The sequence below is a fragment of the Cydia amplana genome, chromosome 5, assembly GCF_948474715.1.
Source record: "Cydia amplana chromosome 5, ilCydAmpl1.1, whole genome shotgun sequence".
Lineage (NCBI taxonomy): Eukaryota > Metazoa > Arthropoda > Insecta > Lepidoptera > Tortricidae > Cydia > Cydia amplana.
In genome coordinates, this window is record NC_086073.1 from 14,015,439 (window position 1) to 14,033,082 (window position 17,644).

General features: G+C 44.0%; 1 protein-coding gene across 2 annotated transcripts in view; it reads right to left on the reverse strand.

Annotated features, from left to right (window-relative positions):
* The window catches only part of LOC134648309 (fibronectin type-III domain-containing protein 3a-like), a 77,011-nt gene that overhangs the window by 1,363 nt on the left and 58,004 nt on the right, over positions 1-17,644 (reverse strand). Inside the window, exons 2-8 of one of the 2 annotated variants that reach the window (XM_063502801.1) lie at positions 16,317-16,530; positions 10,254-10,432; positions 4,243-4,441; positions 3,713-3,927; positions 2,836-2,990; positions 2,240-2,426; positions 118-2,139 (exon numbers count right to left, since the gene is read on the reverse strand). In XM_063502801.1, the coding sequence (XP_063358871.1) occupies positions 118-2,139; positions 2,240-2,426; positions 2,836-2,990; positions 3,713-3,927; positions 4,243-4,441; positions 10,254-10,432; positions 16,317-16,476 (3,117 nt within the window). In that variant the 5' untranslated portion in view covers positions 16,477-16,530. Of the gene's footprint in view, positions 1-117; positions 2,140-2,239; positions 2,427-2,835; positions 2,991-3,712; positions 3,928-4,242; positions 4,442-4,905; positions 5,171-10,253; positions 10,433-16,316; positions 16,531-17,644 lie in introns of those variants that run through there. The other variant, XM_063502802.1, reaches the window with a different exon arrangement.

The following is a 17,644-nucleotide window of genomic DNA, read 5'->3' on the forward strand; positions in this document are numbered from 1 at the left end:
TTACAGATTCGAACAAACTAGATTAGATTAAATTGATTGATGTTCTGACATCAAAATTGGATTATCAATTTTATTTTGCAAGATAGTGACGTTAAAAAATGAACGACGAAGCCTCACCTCTTTGAATATGGCATCCTTCCCCCTCGCGCACTGCAGCACGTAGGTGGTGGGCGCGGCGTCGTCCTGCGCGTCCCACACGGCCAGCGCCTGGCGCGGCGCGGGCAGCGACAGCGCGGGCGCCCGCGGCGCCGGCGGCGGCGCGGCCGGCGTGCGCGCCGCCAGCGCCGGGCCCCAGCCGCCGCACCCGCCGCGCGAGTCCGAGCAGCGGATCCGGAACCGGTACTCGCTCGCCTCCTTCAGCTTCTTCACCTTGCAGCTGCGCGCCGAGCCGCGGTACACCGGGCGGAACTCGCGGGCGTCCGCCGCGCGCATCTCCACGCAGTAGTGCGCGCCCTCGCCGCCGCTCGGCGCCCACTCGAGCCGCAGGTAGTTGTGCGCGGCCTGCGCCAGGCGCAGCGCGGGCGGCTCGGGCGGCGGCGGCCGCGTGCCGGCGCGCGCCTCCTCGCTCCACTCGCCGAGCCCGAGCTCGTTGAGCGCGGCGACGCGCACGCGATACACGGTGTCGGGAGTGAGACCTTCCACCAGCCGCTCGGCCGCCGGCCCGTCGGTCTCGAAGGCGTCGTCGTCCACCTGCACGCGGTACCGCAGCACGGGCGCGCCGTGGTCGGCGGGCGGCCGCCAGTGCAGGCGCAGGCTGTCGGCGCCGGCCTCGTGGCGCGGCGCCCCGGGCGGCCCGGGCGCCGCGCGCGGCGTCAGCGCGTCCCGCGGCGCCGACCACGCGCCGCGCCCGGCCGCGTTGGTCGCGCACACGCGGAACAGGTATGGCGAGAACGGCACCAGCGAGTCGACGACGCAGCTCGTGTCGGGGCCGCGGTACACCTCCGCGTACGCCGCCTCGTCGGCGCTCGCCGCGCTCATCTCCAATCGGTAGTCGAGCACGGGGGCGCCGTTGTCGCGCGGCGCGGTCCATTCGAGGCGAGCGGAGCGCGCCGAGAGGATTTCGGCCGTCGGCGCGTCCGGGGCGTCCGGCGGCGCCGGCGCGGTGGTGAAGTCGAGCGGCGCCGACGGCGGGCCCGCGCCGACGCGGTTGACGGCGGTGACGGTGAGGCTGTAGGCCGTGCCGGGCGCCAGGTCGCGCAGCTCGCACTCGGGCCGGGCGCCGCAGTAGGCGAGGCGCACGCCGCCGGGCGCGGCCAGCTCGGCGCGGTACTCGGCGAGCGGCGCGCCGCCGCAGCAGGCGGGCGGGCGCCACCGCACGGCCAGCGCCGTGGCGCGCGCGGGGCCGGCGGGCTCGGGCGCGGCGGGCGCGCCGGGCGGCGCGGCCTCGGTGGCGACGGTCTCGGCCGCGGACCACGAGCTCTCGCCGGCCTCGTTGGCGCAGCACACGCGCGCGCGGTACGGCGTGCCGGGCTGCAGGCGGTCGCAGTGCGCCTCGCGCTCGGGGCCGCAGTAGGCGCGCCGGTAGCCGTCGCCGCCGTCGAGCTCGAGCGTGTAGGAGGCGACGGGCGCGCCGCCGTCGTCGGCCGGGGGCTCCCAGCGCAGCCGGAAGGTGCGCGGCAGGATCTTCCCGCGCGGCTGCGGCCGGCCCGGCGGCGCGGGCCGCTCGGCGAGCGTGCGGTACGCCACCTCGGGCGACCAGGGCCCCTGGCCGTCGTCGGTCTGCGCGCACAGCCGGAAGCGGTACTCGGTCGCGCGCCGCAGGTCGGTGCACGTGTGTCCGTCGCTCTCGCCGTGGTAGGCGGGGCGGAAGCCGTAGCCCTGCGCGGGGTCGTCGACCTGCAGCGTGTAGAGCTCGTCGCCCTTGCGCGGCTCCCAGGCGAGCGCGAGCTGGTGCGCGGCGGCGGCGGCCAGCGCGGGCGGCCGGGGCGCGGGCGGCGGCGCGCCGGCGGTCCAGGCGACGCACTCGTCGCTGTACTCGCCGCGGCCGCACTCGTTGACGGCGGCGACGCGGAAGGCGTAGCGCGTCTGCGGCCGCAGGTTGCCGGCCGTGTGCTGCCGAGTGCGCGGCCGCGACACCTCGCGCCAGCCCTGCCCGTCGTCCATCTCCAGGATGTAATGAGTCAGCCGCGCGCCGTTGTCCTGCGAACAGAAGATGCATTGAAACCGAGCTCAATTATAAAACTACACAGGTCCGTTTTTGATATCCCACCGTCCTCGTTAATCGGCAGGCCGGACGTACCTGCGCCTGCTGCCAGCGCAGCAGCAGCGAGGTGCGGGCGCGCTGGGTGGCGCGGGGCTGCGGCGGGCGCTCGGGCGGCGCGGCGGGCGCGCGGAAGGTGACGGCGTCGCTGGCGCCGCCCGTGGCCTGCCCGGCGCGGATCTGCAGGCACACCGAGTACTCGCAGCCCGGCCGCAGGTCGCGCACGCTGCAAACGCAAACTATTGCTCAAATAATACTGAACACGACACAAGTTCATATATCAATACAAATTCATTTCAAGGGTTTTATAAGTTTAAGTATAGGCAGGAGCAGCGCGCTGCCAGTGCAGCGCGAGGCCGCACTGGCAGGGTCGCCATGTAAGGTGTGGCGTCAATGATACAACTGTTGGTGTCTAAATACGAATATATTCTGTTAAACTAACGCGTACATGCTATTATATACTACCACTACGTACGTGTGTGGGTGAGGCATAGTACACATACTACAGTTATTTGTTTATTTTCGAAATTGATGTCTAACCACTAGATTTAGTTATTAATTTGAGTGCTAAAGCATCGGAAAGCGAATTTAACCTGCGAAAAAAGTAAAATTGTCGTGTACAAGGAGCTACCAACCGGCACGAGAGGGACGGCCCGCTGTAGATGGCCTTGTAGCGGCCGCGGTCGCCCAGCAGCAGGTCGTACGTGAGCTCCACGTTGGGCAGCGTCACGCCCTCCGGGAGCGGCGAGTTCCACTGCACTAGCGCGCTCGTTGGGGTCATGTCGCTCACCTAACAAAACATTAAATTATGTATAGCACCTGAGAAAACATTTAAATTTAAAGTGGACTGACTTAACTCGATGAGAACTATTCGTTTACAGAAATGGTAAAATCATAGCAGATAAGGGGTCGTCCATTAATTACATTGCACAAAATTTAGATTTTTTTCACTGTACTGCCCTCAGATATATCACATACCTACTACAGAAACAAGCAATGAGACAAAAACGATAACAATTTTGGACTTCAATATAGGTTTAGGAAATAGATTTTTACGTGAGTTGTTTCCAAGGTTTTCTAATTTCCGCAATACAGAATAATTCCACAAATTCTGAAATGGATAATTGCCTGAAGGATTTTTGAAAGGTATTTTGTAATCTGTATCTACTATCATCTCTAATCTAAAAAAAACGCCTCCACTACACACGAAATGATAAAAGGGTATTTTCCTGTATTTAAAATCAATTATTTCACACTATGCATGAAATAAAGCACCAGATAATTATTAGAAAAACATAGATAGCAGTTATTTTTAAACACAAGTCTTATTTAATAAATCGGATAGAAATATAAAAAAAGTAGTTGAGTTGACCGTGACGTCACGGTGTAATGTTTCATACAAATTCCATATTAGCAAATCGTTTCGACAGTTCTAAAAAAGAAACGGATTTGACTAGTAGGAAAATACCCTAATATGTCCCATGTAGGTTGCGTGCGTAGCATATGTTATACCTGCGGCGTGCGCGTGGCGGACAGCAGGTCGAGCAGCGCCTGCGTGTCGTCGTCGTCGCCCTGCACGGAGGCGCCGGCCGAGGAGCCCTCGCCCTCGGACCAGGCGCCCGAGGAGGCGCCGCCGCTGCCGCCGCTGCCCGCGCCGCCGCCGCGCCCGTTCAGCTCCTTGCGCGGGGACAGCGACGGCGTGCTGCCGCCCGAGTTCGCTTCTGGAACTAAACACGAATGCCGTGACTAAACTATAGCCTCTAGCCGCCCAGGCCTTGCCAATAAAAATTCAATTCTGATTTGTGAAAATAAAGATTCAAATTAGAATGGAACGGGAGGCCTCTGGGCGGCCAGAGGATAGACACCCTTTATTAAAATAATAAGAAGTAATAATGTTGTTTACCCTCTATTTTGAACTTTGTGTTGACAAAATAAAATTTCATTTCGCTTGGCAAGGTTTGACATATGGGCGGCTAGAGGTTACATTATTTTGGAACCAGTATAGACTTAAAATTGACTAAAGTTGTATGAAATTAACTTACCTATACCATTATTTTTATTGGTCTGTTTGCGCTCCAGTTTTTGTTTGAGCTTGGAGTGCATTCTCTGTGTCCGTTCATCTTTCTGGTAGACGGGGGGAGGTGGCGAGTGCTGCATGTGGTGCGGTGGGACATGGTGGAAGTGAGCAGGGTAGCCAGGCCCGTAGAAATGCTGGGGACCACCCGCACCATTTGCCGGTCCCTGCAATCATAAAAATAGGTGGTTTACATTATTCTATTAACATTTATAACAGACTTATAATTGCACTTATTTAAACTTTCACGATTTTTACACATTATTTAATTGTAAAACGGGACTTAATTGCGTAAATTTTAATATTCGTTTCACTTAATTTTCGTAATACCTAATTATAATACTTATAATTTTTCTTCAAGAGTGAATAAACATAATAGAGATAATTACATTAATTGTAATAATAGTGGCTTTATAGCTACCATATTAATAGAATAACTTATCTATTTGAAAAATACATGGTGTGTTTTTAATAGAATCATTTTACAATTTCCTCAAGTACAATCCAAAAGCCTAAAATTCCAATCTTATCAAAAACAATAATAAGAAACAAACATGATTCTCACCTTGACATATGGTGCAAATTGAATATAGAAACTGGTTACTAAACAATAACATTGCACTGAACTAACCTTTGTTTTAGAAGGATCTTGAGATTCCTCTGGATTTGTCATGCTATCTAAATTATATACGTATTTTATAATTATTTTGGTGCACGTCAGCGCCACGTATCCGCCGATCGGCGCTCGCCGGCGATAACGTTCAACTCCCCAACTGCTTTATCGCAATCCACCAATAGGTATAACATAGCTACGATAAGTACATCACCAACCACACTAACCAAGTATGCACTATACAATACACTAAAAATGTCAGGATTATTCCACCGTAATCGTAAATGCATGAACAGAATTTAACACAACACTGCCGCGCTGTACTTGTGTTTGATTTACACGCGAAATGACAAATCAATGGAATTTGTTTACACAGAAGGTGAACACGTATTCATTTTTAGCGTCAACTTTGTCCCGGTGTTCATATCATTGTAGTATTATTATTGTTTGTTTGAAATAACACAGTGGAATACTATAATAATTAGAACCGCAAAAACGCTTATTTGTATTTAACAGAATAGCGTGAACTGCTTCACAAAACAAAAATCGATACTTATTTCAAAATATATAAGTGCAATATAAGAGTGTGAGAAATCAAGTTAAACACGAATGTCGACAGTATCAACATATTCTAATTCTAAATCGATTCCATATCGACATATCATCATATCAACAATTCAACAAACCAAACCAAACCAAGCGAGCGCTTTGCTTTACGGCTTTAGTCCTGTCAATGTCAGATCAGAGTGACGTTACTACAGATGTCAATGTCAACTTATCTTTTTTTTTTCTTCTTCTTCAAAATTATAGCTGGGCAAATCGACCGATTTATCAGGAAAATAATTGGCGCCAATCTCATCTAGCGTCCACACGTACACAATTTAATCACCAATTTGCATTCCATAGATATGTACTAACTTCGAAAATTGGCATTTTTGTGTCCGCACCTGCTGATTTGATCGGGGGAACAAATTGGCGTTTGCGTCCGCACGGCCTGATTCGATCGGACAATTTCATCACATTGACGAAAAATTGCCTCGTCTGGACTCCAGTTTTATTCGCTCTTGTAAAGCAATAGGGGCTGTTCATAAATTACGTCATCTACATATTTTCGACGATTTTTGACCCCCCCATAAAATCATCCAAAAATCATGCATTTTCTATGGGACGATATCCCTTCGCGCCTACATTTTTCAAATTTGCCGCCTTTTTCTACTGACAAGATCTGCTTGACTGGTATTTCATACTAAAAGGGGGGGTTGCGGCAGGAGGAGGGGTTGGGACGCTAGTGTGCGTAAACGTAAAGCACCATACCCAAAGGTATACTACATTCATAAAAGGCTGGCTATAATTTGTTTTTCAAAAAAGCGGCCAAGTGCGAGTCGGAGTCGCCCATGAAGGGTTCCGTATTTAGGCGATTTATGACGTATAAAAAAAACTACTTACTAGATCTCGTTCAAACCAATTTTCGGTGGAAGTTTACATGGTAATGTACATCATATATTTTTTTTAGTTTTATCATTCTCTTATTTTAGAAGTTACAGGGGGGGGGACACACATTTTACCACTTTGGAAGTGTCTCTCGCGCAAACTATTCAGTTTAGAAAAAAATGATATTAGAAACCTCAATATCATTTTTGAAGACCTATCCATAGATACCCCACACGTATGGGTTTGATGAAAAAAAATTTTTTTGAGTTTCAGTTCGAAGTATGGGGAACCCCAAAAATTTATTGATTTTTTTCTATTGTGTGAAAATCTTAATGCGGTTCACAGAATACATCTACTTACCAAGTTTCAACAGTATAGTTCTTATAGTTTCGGAGAAAAGTGGCTGTGACATACGGACGGACAGACAGACGGACAGACAGACAGACAGACAGACAGACAGACAGACATGACGAATCTATAAGGGTTCCGTTTTTTGCCATTTGGCTACGGAACCCTAAAAACACAATTTAACCGAATCAATAGCTAGCGAATCTGCTGAATGCACGGTAATTAATATTTCTCCCCATTCCCGTGGTAACATTTACAATTATTTAGCAAGAGGCAAACCAGACAAAGATGTAGTACGTAGTTATGCGTTAACATAAATTGGCTCCCGCATGCTATTGGCATCATATAATGCCATAAATCGGCCTACGTACCTTAATTAAGCATTGTGATGCGCGGAGCCGGTGTCCTGTGTTTATCCTCTATATAACGAGCTGATCTCTATTATCAGTACCTAAGATGATTGTTAAAAAGAATATCAACACCGACCTTGGTAGGCCAGTGAACTTAAACATGGCAGCCGACGAGAATATCCGCTGCCAGCTTAGCTACCGACGCGGCTAAATGACAGCTTTAGAGCTCAACTTTGCCGAGAAACGCTAAATGGTTTTTGCATGAGAAATCTACTACTCGTTGTACAATGCAAACCGCATAACCATATATTTATTCGAGATAGCAATCTCGACGTAAATCTAGAATGCTGTAGGTGCGCTATCGTGGCTCGGTCATGGTTTACAATTTATAATTAAAGCTGTTGGTTTTATCACAGCGCAATTACTCTTGATGGCGCCTATTAAAACTACTTCATACCATAACTAGGTCCAGTTTGTTATTAGTTTGTAACATATCAAATATTGGGGCATTGCGTCACGGTTTGTAAAAACCCAATAAAGCTTTGGATTCCTCCGAAAACGGTGCCGTCATATTACGGCCGCTATATAGCGTTGACTGACGTCACTAGAACGTTGTCTATGTAAACAAGATGGCGCGGTTTCCTAGACGGCGTTACGTTACGTTGATTGTCAACGTAAAGCTTTGGATTCCTCCGAAAACGGTGCCGTCATATGACGGCCGTCATATAGCGGCAGCAAAAGACGGCCGTCTTTACGGTGGCGACATGTGGAAAGTACCACGGCGTCATAACACACCGTCATCCACCAAGGTCAAAGCGGCAAATTTGAAAAATGTAGGCGCGATGGGATAACGTCCCATAGAAAATTTGAATTTCGCGCCTTTTCCTACTGACAAGATTTGCTTGATCATCTATAATTCACTTGGAGGATGAAATATCATCAGACAAGGAAAATAATCGTAGTACGGAATCATTTATTCAAATCTCGTGTCATTTATTCCAAAATGGCGTCACCGCTATCTAATAAAACGTTCACGAAACTATCGACAAGGTCATGACGGCCGTCATCTTACGTTACGTTGACAATCAACGTAACGTAACGCCGTCTAGGAAACCGCGCCATCTTGTTTACATAGACAACGTTCTAGTGACGTCAGTCAACGCTATATAGCGGCCGTAATATGACGGCACCGTTTTCGGAGGAATCCAAAGCTTAACGTAAGATGACGGCCGTCATGACCTTGTCGATAGTTTCGTGAACGTTTTATTAGATAGCGGTGACGCCATTTTGAATAAATGACACGAGATTTGAATAAATGATTCCGTACTACGATTATTTTCCTCTTCTGATGATATTTCATCCTCCAAGTATATTATATTATATATAATATAGAGATATAGAGTATATTGATATTTCATCATACATGATCAAGCAAATCTTGTCAGTAGGAAAAGTCGAGAAATTCAAATTTTCTATGGGACGTTATCCCATCGCGCCTACGTTTTTCAAATTTGCCGCTTTGACCTTGGTGGATGACGGTGTGTTATGACGCCGTGGTACTTTCCACATGTCGCCACCGTAAAGACGGCCGTCTTTTGCTGCCGCTATATCACGGCCGTCATATGACGGCACCGTTTTTGGAGGAATCCAAAGCTTTAGCAAGACATACGATACTTAAATCTGAATAAAAGAAGTGCTTTTTCGTCATGCATGTACCAAAGAGAATAGAGTGTTCTCTTTGCATGTACATACTTAAGTAATTATAAGGTAATTGGGCATAAAAATTAACCCCTCACATGTACCCACATCAGCCTTTATTGACTTGCTGTCTGTCTTTATTGAGTTGCTACGTTGGCAATCATTTATTCTGATATGTGACAATTTATATAGGCTCTATGAAAGACTAGCATTATCTAGTTTGCGTCGGGAACAGCGACATCATTAAGGTAATTTGGACAACAAACTAAACATACTACAGTTTGTGCGGAAAGAGAAGAGTCGTGGAACGTATTGATTGGGTCCCATCATGCCTACATTCCACGACTCTTCTCTTTCCGCACAGACTCTACACATCGGCTCGAAAAGTGACATTCTGCCGAAACTTAGGGTTATATAATTCTACAAAGGACCTAATTCATTCACTGTACGACACTGCTTCGGTAATGATTGTAATGAATGACTCCTACGCGGTGCACTGAGTGCAGGGTACCCTTCAACTCAAAGGCATACAAATTAGGCAACGTATTAAACTCACTTGCAATTCTAGATTAATTACTGTTACGTATAATTTGTGGAAATGACGCTTTTCGTACCATAAGTCCTTGGATAAAATTTATGGTAAATTTGCCATGGTGAGTCAAATGTTTTTTAGATTCAGGTACAAAAACGCATCGGGATAACTTTGAGTAATGCATATATGTACCTATGTACTTTTGGAGTGCTACCACTAATACCACTATCTGGTTCTGGATACCGTAAAACGGGGTGAGTAGGTTTCGCGGGGAGAGGTGGGTTATGAATGGGGAGAGAAGGTTTGAGAGGGGGGTGAGAAGGGACTTTAAGGCTACTGCTACAAAAATAATGTATTCCAATTTAAAATGGAGCTATAGTAATACGCATAATAAAAAAAATCGATCCAACAATCTTCCAAAATCACCTTTGTATGAAAACCCCTCACACCCCAAATACGAGGCACTACGGGGTGAGGTGGGTATTCCTCTTTATCGTCAAAGTTATGAAATGGAACTACCCAAAATAAAATAAAAACTAAAATACAAACGTCCGGAACACTTATTATATACACCATTCAGTTTTCATATGTAAAAATAAAATGTTATGAAGGTTTGAATTTCAGTTTTGACCCTACTCACCCCATTTTACAGTAATACATTTCCTGCGTCATTAAAAGACATTCGTTGTGAATAGGTTGGATAAAATAGAAGAACTACTTACTTACTACTAGTCTACCCACTAATTTAAATATAATTATTAGATATGCATGCTGACACAGCAACATGAAAGGTCTACGACGAAAATATTTTTCGAAACGTAGGTACCTAATAACCAGTCACAAGTCGGGATCATAATTTAGATATGTACTTTTTTCTCACTCCATCCACTTGGACACATTTCTGTTTCGCCTTATGGTTCACTGAATGCCTAGAGACATTAAGTCCACCTGTTGTATTTTTTTAAATGTGCAATGAATTTAAAATATTATTTTATTATTATACTAACGTAATGCGGCGGCGGCGGCTGATGGTGCGGCTGGTGGTGCGGCTGGTGGTGGGGCTGGTGGTGGGGGTGCTGGTGCGGGTGCTGGTGCTGGTGGACCAGGTAGTGGCGCATGTTCTCGTCCAGCACCGGCGGCAGCATGGGCGGCATCATCGTCGCCGACGTCACCACCGGCATCCCGCCTGGAACACCAGAAACGTGCTGTTAAAGTATGAAGAAACCTCGACACTTGTGCATAGGCCTACTAGAAGACTGAGATCGCCGGGAATCGCTGGGGACCTTTGTTTGTAGAGCATCTTAAAGCAAAGCCTTGCCCAGCAGTGGTTGTTTCATGATAATTAAAACTAGTTTTACGAGTCGCCTCAGTAAAAACGCATTTTCACTAGTTAAAACTAGTACTTACCTATACCACGTAAGGTCTTGGTGAAAACTAGATTTAACTAGATTTTTTTAGTCAAAACTAGGTTTCGCAAAGTGCCTTGGTGCACACACACATACATACTTATAACACAATAAAAGTTTTTTTTAATTAACATTAGGTGTATACAATTTAATACAATAAGGTCTTTTCTGTTTGATCAATGTTTAGTCACGGTTAATCTGACACGCTGCTCCTCGCTTCGCTCGTCGTCGCACCTACTTTTTGACTCTGAAAGAATCCCGTGAAAACTATTTGTCATTAATTGTCACTAATTTTAATTTTTAACAAGCAGAAACGTCTGCGAACGATGCTATTAAGTTTAGAATAAAAAAGTGGAAAAATTACTGTCTTGGGTGAGACTTGAACTCACGGCCTCTGGATCGATACTCCAGCGCTCTGCCATCTGAGCCACCACGACCTCATCCATAGCCAGCAAATCTTTCCACCATATTATGGGTCAAGGGGACCGTAGCGACATCTACCGTAAGAGTGTTACACTTCTTAAACGGCTACCGGAGTTCCAAGTCATATTGGAAATTCACCAGTTACGATGTGCTACCCATACTAATTTTAATTTTTAACAATTTTTGTTATTCTAAGATTAATTGTCACTAGTACTATACAGTAGCCGGTTAGCAATCGTCACAAAGCTGACGGTCAATGTCAAATCCCATACATTTTGTCAGGAATGGGACGGTTAGACATTACTGAAACACGACTTAAGTTGCGCTTTAAAGTAAAAGTTAAATGAAGTTGCCCCTCTACCTGTTATTTACTTAATATATCGGGAAGTGTAAAAAGTCTTAAGAGACCGACTCATTGAAATAAATCGTTCTCACAACGAGCATAGGCATCGTATAAGGTTTTCAACTTGCTAATAATGTAAACTATCAGAACATGAAGTACTTACGACGGCTATGACTGTTATTTAGCTATATTTATTCTGTACCCAGTCTTGTCTATGGAAGTAGGGGTTACTAACATTTTGCAATGTTGCTCCACTATCAAGTGTTCTAGTTACTATTATCATTACCGACCGTGACTACATAAAGCAACCACTAACCTAGCTGCACCCTTTCTGCCCTATTCGCAGCTTACAATGTAGGTGGCGAAGAAATAATATACAGCACGTGTTACACATTAAGACCACTTCCATTGGGTTATACAGGTTATACTTGTTGCTACAAAGAAAATGGAACCTTCATTATTTTGCCATTAACCAATCTTCATATTAAAGTAATACATAGTATCATAGATTATTCGTTTAAGCTCTATATACAGCATATCTTCCAAAATCACTTGTTCGAAATTGTTTACATTCTCACTTTATGGCTTTCTTAAAAGCGGCCAAGTGCGAGTCGGACTCGCCCATGAAGGGTTCCGTATTTAGGCGATTTATGACGTATTAAAAAAAACTACTTGCTAGATCTCGTTCAAACCAATTTTCGGTGGAAGTTTACATGGTAATGTACATCATATATTTTTTTTAGTTTTATCATTCTCTTATTTTAGAAGTTAGGGGGGGGGGGGGGACACACATTTTACCACTTTGGAAGTGTCTCTCGCGCAAACTATTCAGTTTAGAAAAAAATGATATTAGAAACCTCAATATCATTTTTGAAGACCTATCCCTAGATACCCCACACGTATGGGTTTGATGAAAAAAAATTTTTGAGTTTCAGTTCGAAGTATGGGGAACCCCAAAAATTTATTGTTTTTTTTCTATTTTTGTGTGAAAATCTTAATGCGTTTCACAGAATACATCTACTTACCAAGTTTCAACAGTATAGTTCTTATAGTTTCGGAGAAAAGTGGCTGTGACATACGGACGGACAGACAGACGGACAGACAGACAGACAGACAGACAGACAGACAGACAGACAGACAGACAGACATGACGAATCTATAAGGGTTCCGTTTTTTGCCATTTGGCTACGGAACCCTAAAAATATAACTATTTTTTTTCTAGGGAGACATTTAATTAAAATTAATATACTCAAATCTAATTAAGTATGTATTAATATATTAGCGTAGATAAATACATAATAACGTCTGTTAACTCTATCAATCTATCTAACCACTGTACTCGTAGATATCAGATGCGCTTACTGAAATAGGCACATGTTGATATTTATTTACTCGTACCTACAGGCTAATTAAGTATATGTCGCTGCTTTCAGAACTAACCTACTACTCTATTTTAAGCCCATGTGTCATCTGGCGGCCGTTATCGTGCAAGTATTGTTTACATGTTTAACATGTTACGTTTTCAATTTACTGATGTCACTTTCTAATTTTATCTGATAATAGAAATAGTGAATTAGCGAGTATGTAGGTACAAAATTAAACAATGTTTACAATTCACGGGCCTTTACGGCCGCGGACGGTCACGGTGGCTGCGTTTGTGGGTTCTAGCACTTCTATCGTTCATTCAGATTTCAGACATGGCGTTCCAATCGCCTATAACAGGCAGGAGTCAAGGACTGATTAATGAGCTCCAATTAAACTGTATATTGTATCAAATTAAATATAATATACCTTCATATCTCTACATCGAGTTCGCGAATATATGCTAAACTAAAATCTCGCGTTATGGCTTTGGTTATGGTATCTATTTGTACTGATTCAATAACGTATGCATCATGCGTACCTACATTATTAGTGACAATAAATATTAGAAAGCTATCTGCGTTTGAGTAATAAATATGAATACATTTCAACAATGTAAGTGATAAAGCTGACTCGATCGTAATAAGCGTTCATGCTTGGTTGAAATGCCAGCTGAGTGACCTTAATAATTTTATGAAGCGCGCAAAACTACAGCTGCGTGGACGTTAAATAACGCATGCAATATAGCTGGCTGTATTCAAATTAATGGCGAAGTAAAAAAGATCCATTTACTCAAGAAACAAAGCACGCCAAGGCTGTCGCGGGATTCCCGTGGCGTTGCTCAAGAGCCTGCGGTTGAGTGAGTTGCATTGCTGGCCGTGGATTCTCAATGAATACGCAAGCACGGGGAGCCGAGTTCTTAGGCACCAGCGTAGTCTGATCTCGAAATCGGTAATAATTAATTAATACGCGCGTGTTCTCTCCAGTAGAGATATGAATCGCTGCCTATCTGACGCTTACAGGAACATTGTACAGGGACCATTTGCCTATGCTACGCTCTTCCTGGAGGCATGGCATGGCTCAATTGAACACGTAGTGTGACGCGCCTTCATTGTTCACTGGTTGACCTTTTGCGTTTTGACTCGCCAGTGCTTGGTTGGTAGAATGCCATCCCCAATCTAAACTATGCGGCGCGTTTCCGAACCGGCGGCAGCGGCGCGAATAAAAGTGGATGATCCCACAAAGAGACATTATCCGAGGCCGCAGACGGATTTCTACGAACATCCAAAACACGTTCATTCATAAAGCGCAGCGCCACCAGCCGGAACGGGGGCGCCGTGTCAATGTCGAAAAAAACAAAAAGTTAATTGGATGAATGCAGATTCGAGAAGTGGTTCCGTTATTTCATATCTATGGCGGCCGTTTTTTGAACGCTAAAATGCTAAAGCTTTGTAATGATAACTGTAATGTAATTCGCTATTGCTGATGTGTTAAGATAATAATGTAGGCCTTTTCTTTTTGTGGCTAGGCTAAAGTTATTTGTTGTATTTTTGTATTATTTTTAAATATCGAATATATAAGAAAACTTTCAACCAACTTTTAAATTTATCGCGTGGTAAATAAATTTAGACAATTTTCACAAACTCGCTATGCCAAACTCAAACGTCAATAAAAGTATGTATAGATGGTCAACCAAATCTTGTCAGTAGAAAAAGGCGCGAAATTCTAATTTTCTATGAGACGATATCCCTTCGCGCCTACATTTTTCAAATTTGCCGCCTTTTTCTACTGACAAGATCTGGTTGACCAAGTATAACTACCTATACCTACATAATATATATGTCTAATAATAATGTATAGTACCTAATAATATGCCTAGCTATTGTCTTAGAAGTCATTAGAATTAATGATAGGCTAAGTTACGAAAGTCGTAAAACTAACAACAGTGCAATTAGTAAAATACCTACGTGTGTGTATACTATTATATACATCATACATATTATGCCTTGTTGCATGTTAAACAAAAATACCTATGTCGTGAACAATCTTTGCGTCGCAGAACCACTGCAAAATTAAATGTTATCGCTGCGTATATGTATGTAATTAGAAAAAAAACCCAGCCAATTAATTCATCATATAAGCACAATACATGCCAACATAGGTACATTGTACTTGGATTGGATTTTTCCACTGCATTTCTTATTCGTTTTTTATGATAAATGTCGTAGAAATAAATCTTATCAACATTACCAAAATCAAAACGTCACGAATTAATACAGAAATAAATTACTCTAGTAGAGTTAGTTAGACCAAGGTAAGTTGGCAGCAATTTTGATAGCGTAGACTGTGCAAGTGTTAACTGAAATAAATGTCATATACTAAGAAAAAGTGACCCAAGCCTCTAGTGCCCCAGGCTGGAATCGAACCAGGGTCCTCTGCTATCGCGGTAGGTGCCTGTTGCAGAGGACGCTGGTTCGATTCCAGCCTGGGGCACTAGAGGCTTGGGTCACTTTTTCTTAGTATATGACATTTATTTCAGTTTATAATTTATATAGTAGTGTGACTACTCGATATACTAATATTTTCTGAAAATAATTTAATTTGTTCTTGTATGTGTGCAAGTGTTGTTTTAAACGTCAAACTTCTGTGATATTATGACGTTTAAAATAACACATGCACAGTATGCACAGCACTCATCTCTTACAGGGAACTCGCTCTTACTAGTTCGGAATAATTTAATTAGGTATTTGGAATTGTTCAATTTTATTTTCAGAACTGAATAATTAATTGTTATTATTTATTTTAATCGTTTTTATTTCCTAACGGAAAGCATCGTATCCGATCTTCTGTAATTGATACAAATTAGTTTATTTCTTTCTTTTTAGTAACAGAATTCATATAGGTTTTGAATAAAGCATGCCAGCGAACAAAGCCAAATTAGGCTGCTGATGTAATCGCCCAGAAATATTCCATTCTAATTAATTTTAACTACAATTAACAATGCTTTACCGGACATTCAATTGCAGCTGTAATCAATTATACTTCATAAATCATCCGATTAACGAACGATAGGCAATACATACCTACACAATAGGATTCAATTCTCCAAATAGCGAATCTCATTCAACATTCTCTACTCGTGTTTGAGATTAACACCCACCGGCTGAAGTTTGTGGGGCACTCGTCGCTCGTGTTTCAAGAGCATTCAGGGACTGTTTCCTAATTCAAACTAATTCATTTGGGGTATTTAACTAAACCTGTCGGCTTGCATTCTAAAGGAAAATGTTAAGTAGGAAATTTAATGCAACTTTGCTTGATAAACGGACGCCACTGCCTTTCTCTTAAAAGAATGTGCAATGTGTCCCATAATGTTTGATATCCTTATATGGTCAATATATTTTGTTAAATAATCGGCACCTATAACAAGTATTATGAAATGTTCTGTCTGTAGCTGAGCGACCTAGTAGGTTCCTAACTCATGCATGGGTCTTACGGTGTCTTAAAGTCTCAGGGTAATTAGGTGAACTTGTACTAACCGTATTCGGCATGCACGGTGCACATATGCGCGTGCTGTGGATGCTGCGGGTGCGGGCACATCTCGGGCACGTAGTACGGCTCCGGGTAGCCGTACTCGCCGTAATAGGGCTCCGCGGGACCGGGCCCGCCGCCGCCCTCCGCGACGCCCACGCCCACCATCGTGACTAGCAGCGCATCGCGCGCCGGACCATCCGGAACCGCGCACCACTAACTCTGGAATAAGAGAAAAGTATATATTAAAATAAAAAATTAAACAGATGTCATACCTATACGAAAGAAAAATTGACCAAGCACGTGCCCCGGTTTTGGATGGAATGGAACCGCCGTCTTCTTCATTCACGGCAGAATAAAAAACACGCATTGAATAAATATTTCTTTAATTGGTTTCTTCCCTAGTTACAAATTAAAATTTGTTTGTATTATAAAATCAATTCTTGTTCTTCATTACAGCAGTGTTGGTGTTGATCATTATTTGTGTCTTTGTCTTGAAGTACCATCACTAACAATAAGTTGATTGTGATGACAACATCATACTTTTAGCATAGAACTGTTGACTGAAGTGTAAACGCCCCTTTACGCGTGTTACTCGACTCCATAAATCGTTGTAGTAGGTTAAAGCTTTGTTTATCTAATTACTCGTAACGAAAAGAACAAGTCACACCATGTAACGTTAATGTGGGTGGCTACTATATAGCTACCACAGGTACCTGGAACAGTAGATTTGTATACAGGCAGAGAAAATCTTTAGCGCCTTATTTGTTATTGCTTGGTCATGTACTTGTATGTACTTTGTTACGAGAATGGAGAAACGCTCTAAGAATGATGAAAAAGAGAGATCTTTGAACGTTGTTCTGGCTAGCAATGAAAACAATAGGCAAATTTGTGTGAACCCCGCACATTAACTAAATATTATGTATGGAGGAACTCGGTTGTTAAAAGCTCAACAAGAGTATAATTATGGGGGCTTAAATTAAATGCATTTTTTTTAATCTACAACAATGCATGCACCTAAATATACAGTTTCTAACAAACCAAGTTTGTTTCTCTGTACTCTAAATTATAACCTCCTAAGGCCCAAGGTCCTACCTAAAGTAGGTACTTCTTCAGTTCGATGAAATTTAAACCATATTCAATTGGAAAAGAGTGGCTTTTGCTTTGTTTCGTTAAATTTTCAAACAACGCGAAATCAACTCTTTTTCTTATACTACAGGTTCAAATTTCAGTGGCAAATTTTAAATTTTTCATTTGTATGGCTGTTAGGAGGATACTCTCATAACGCCAACTCACACAAAAGTTAACAGAATTTCGTAAAGTTTGAAGAAGTTTC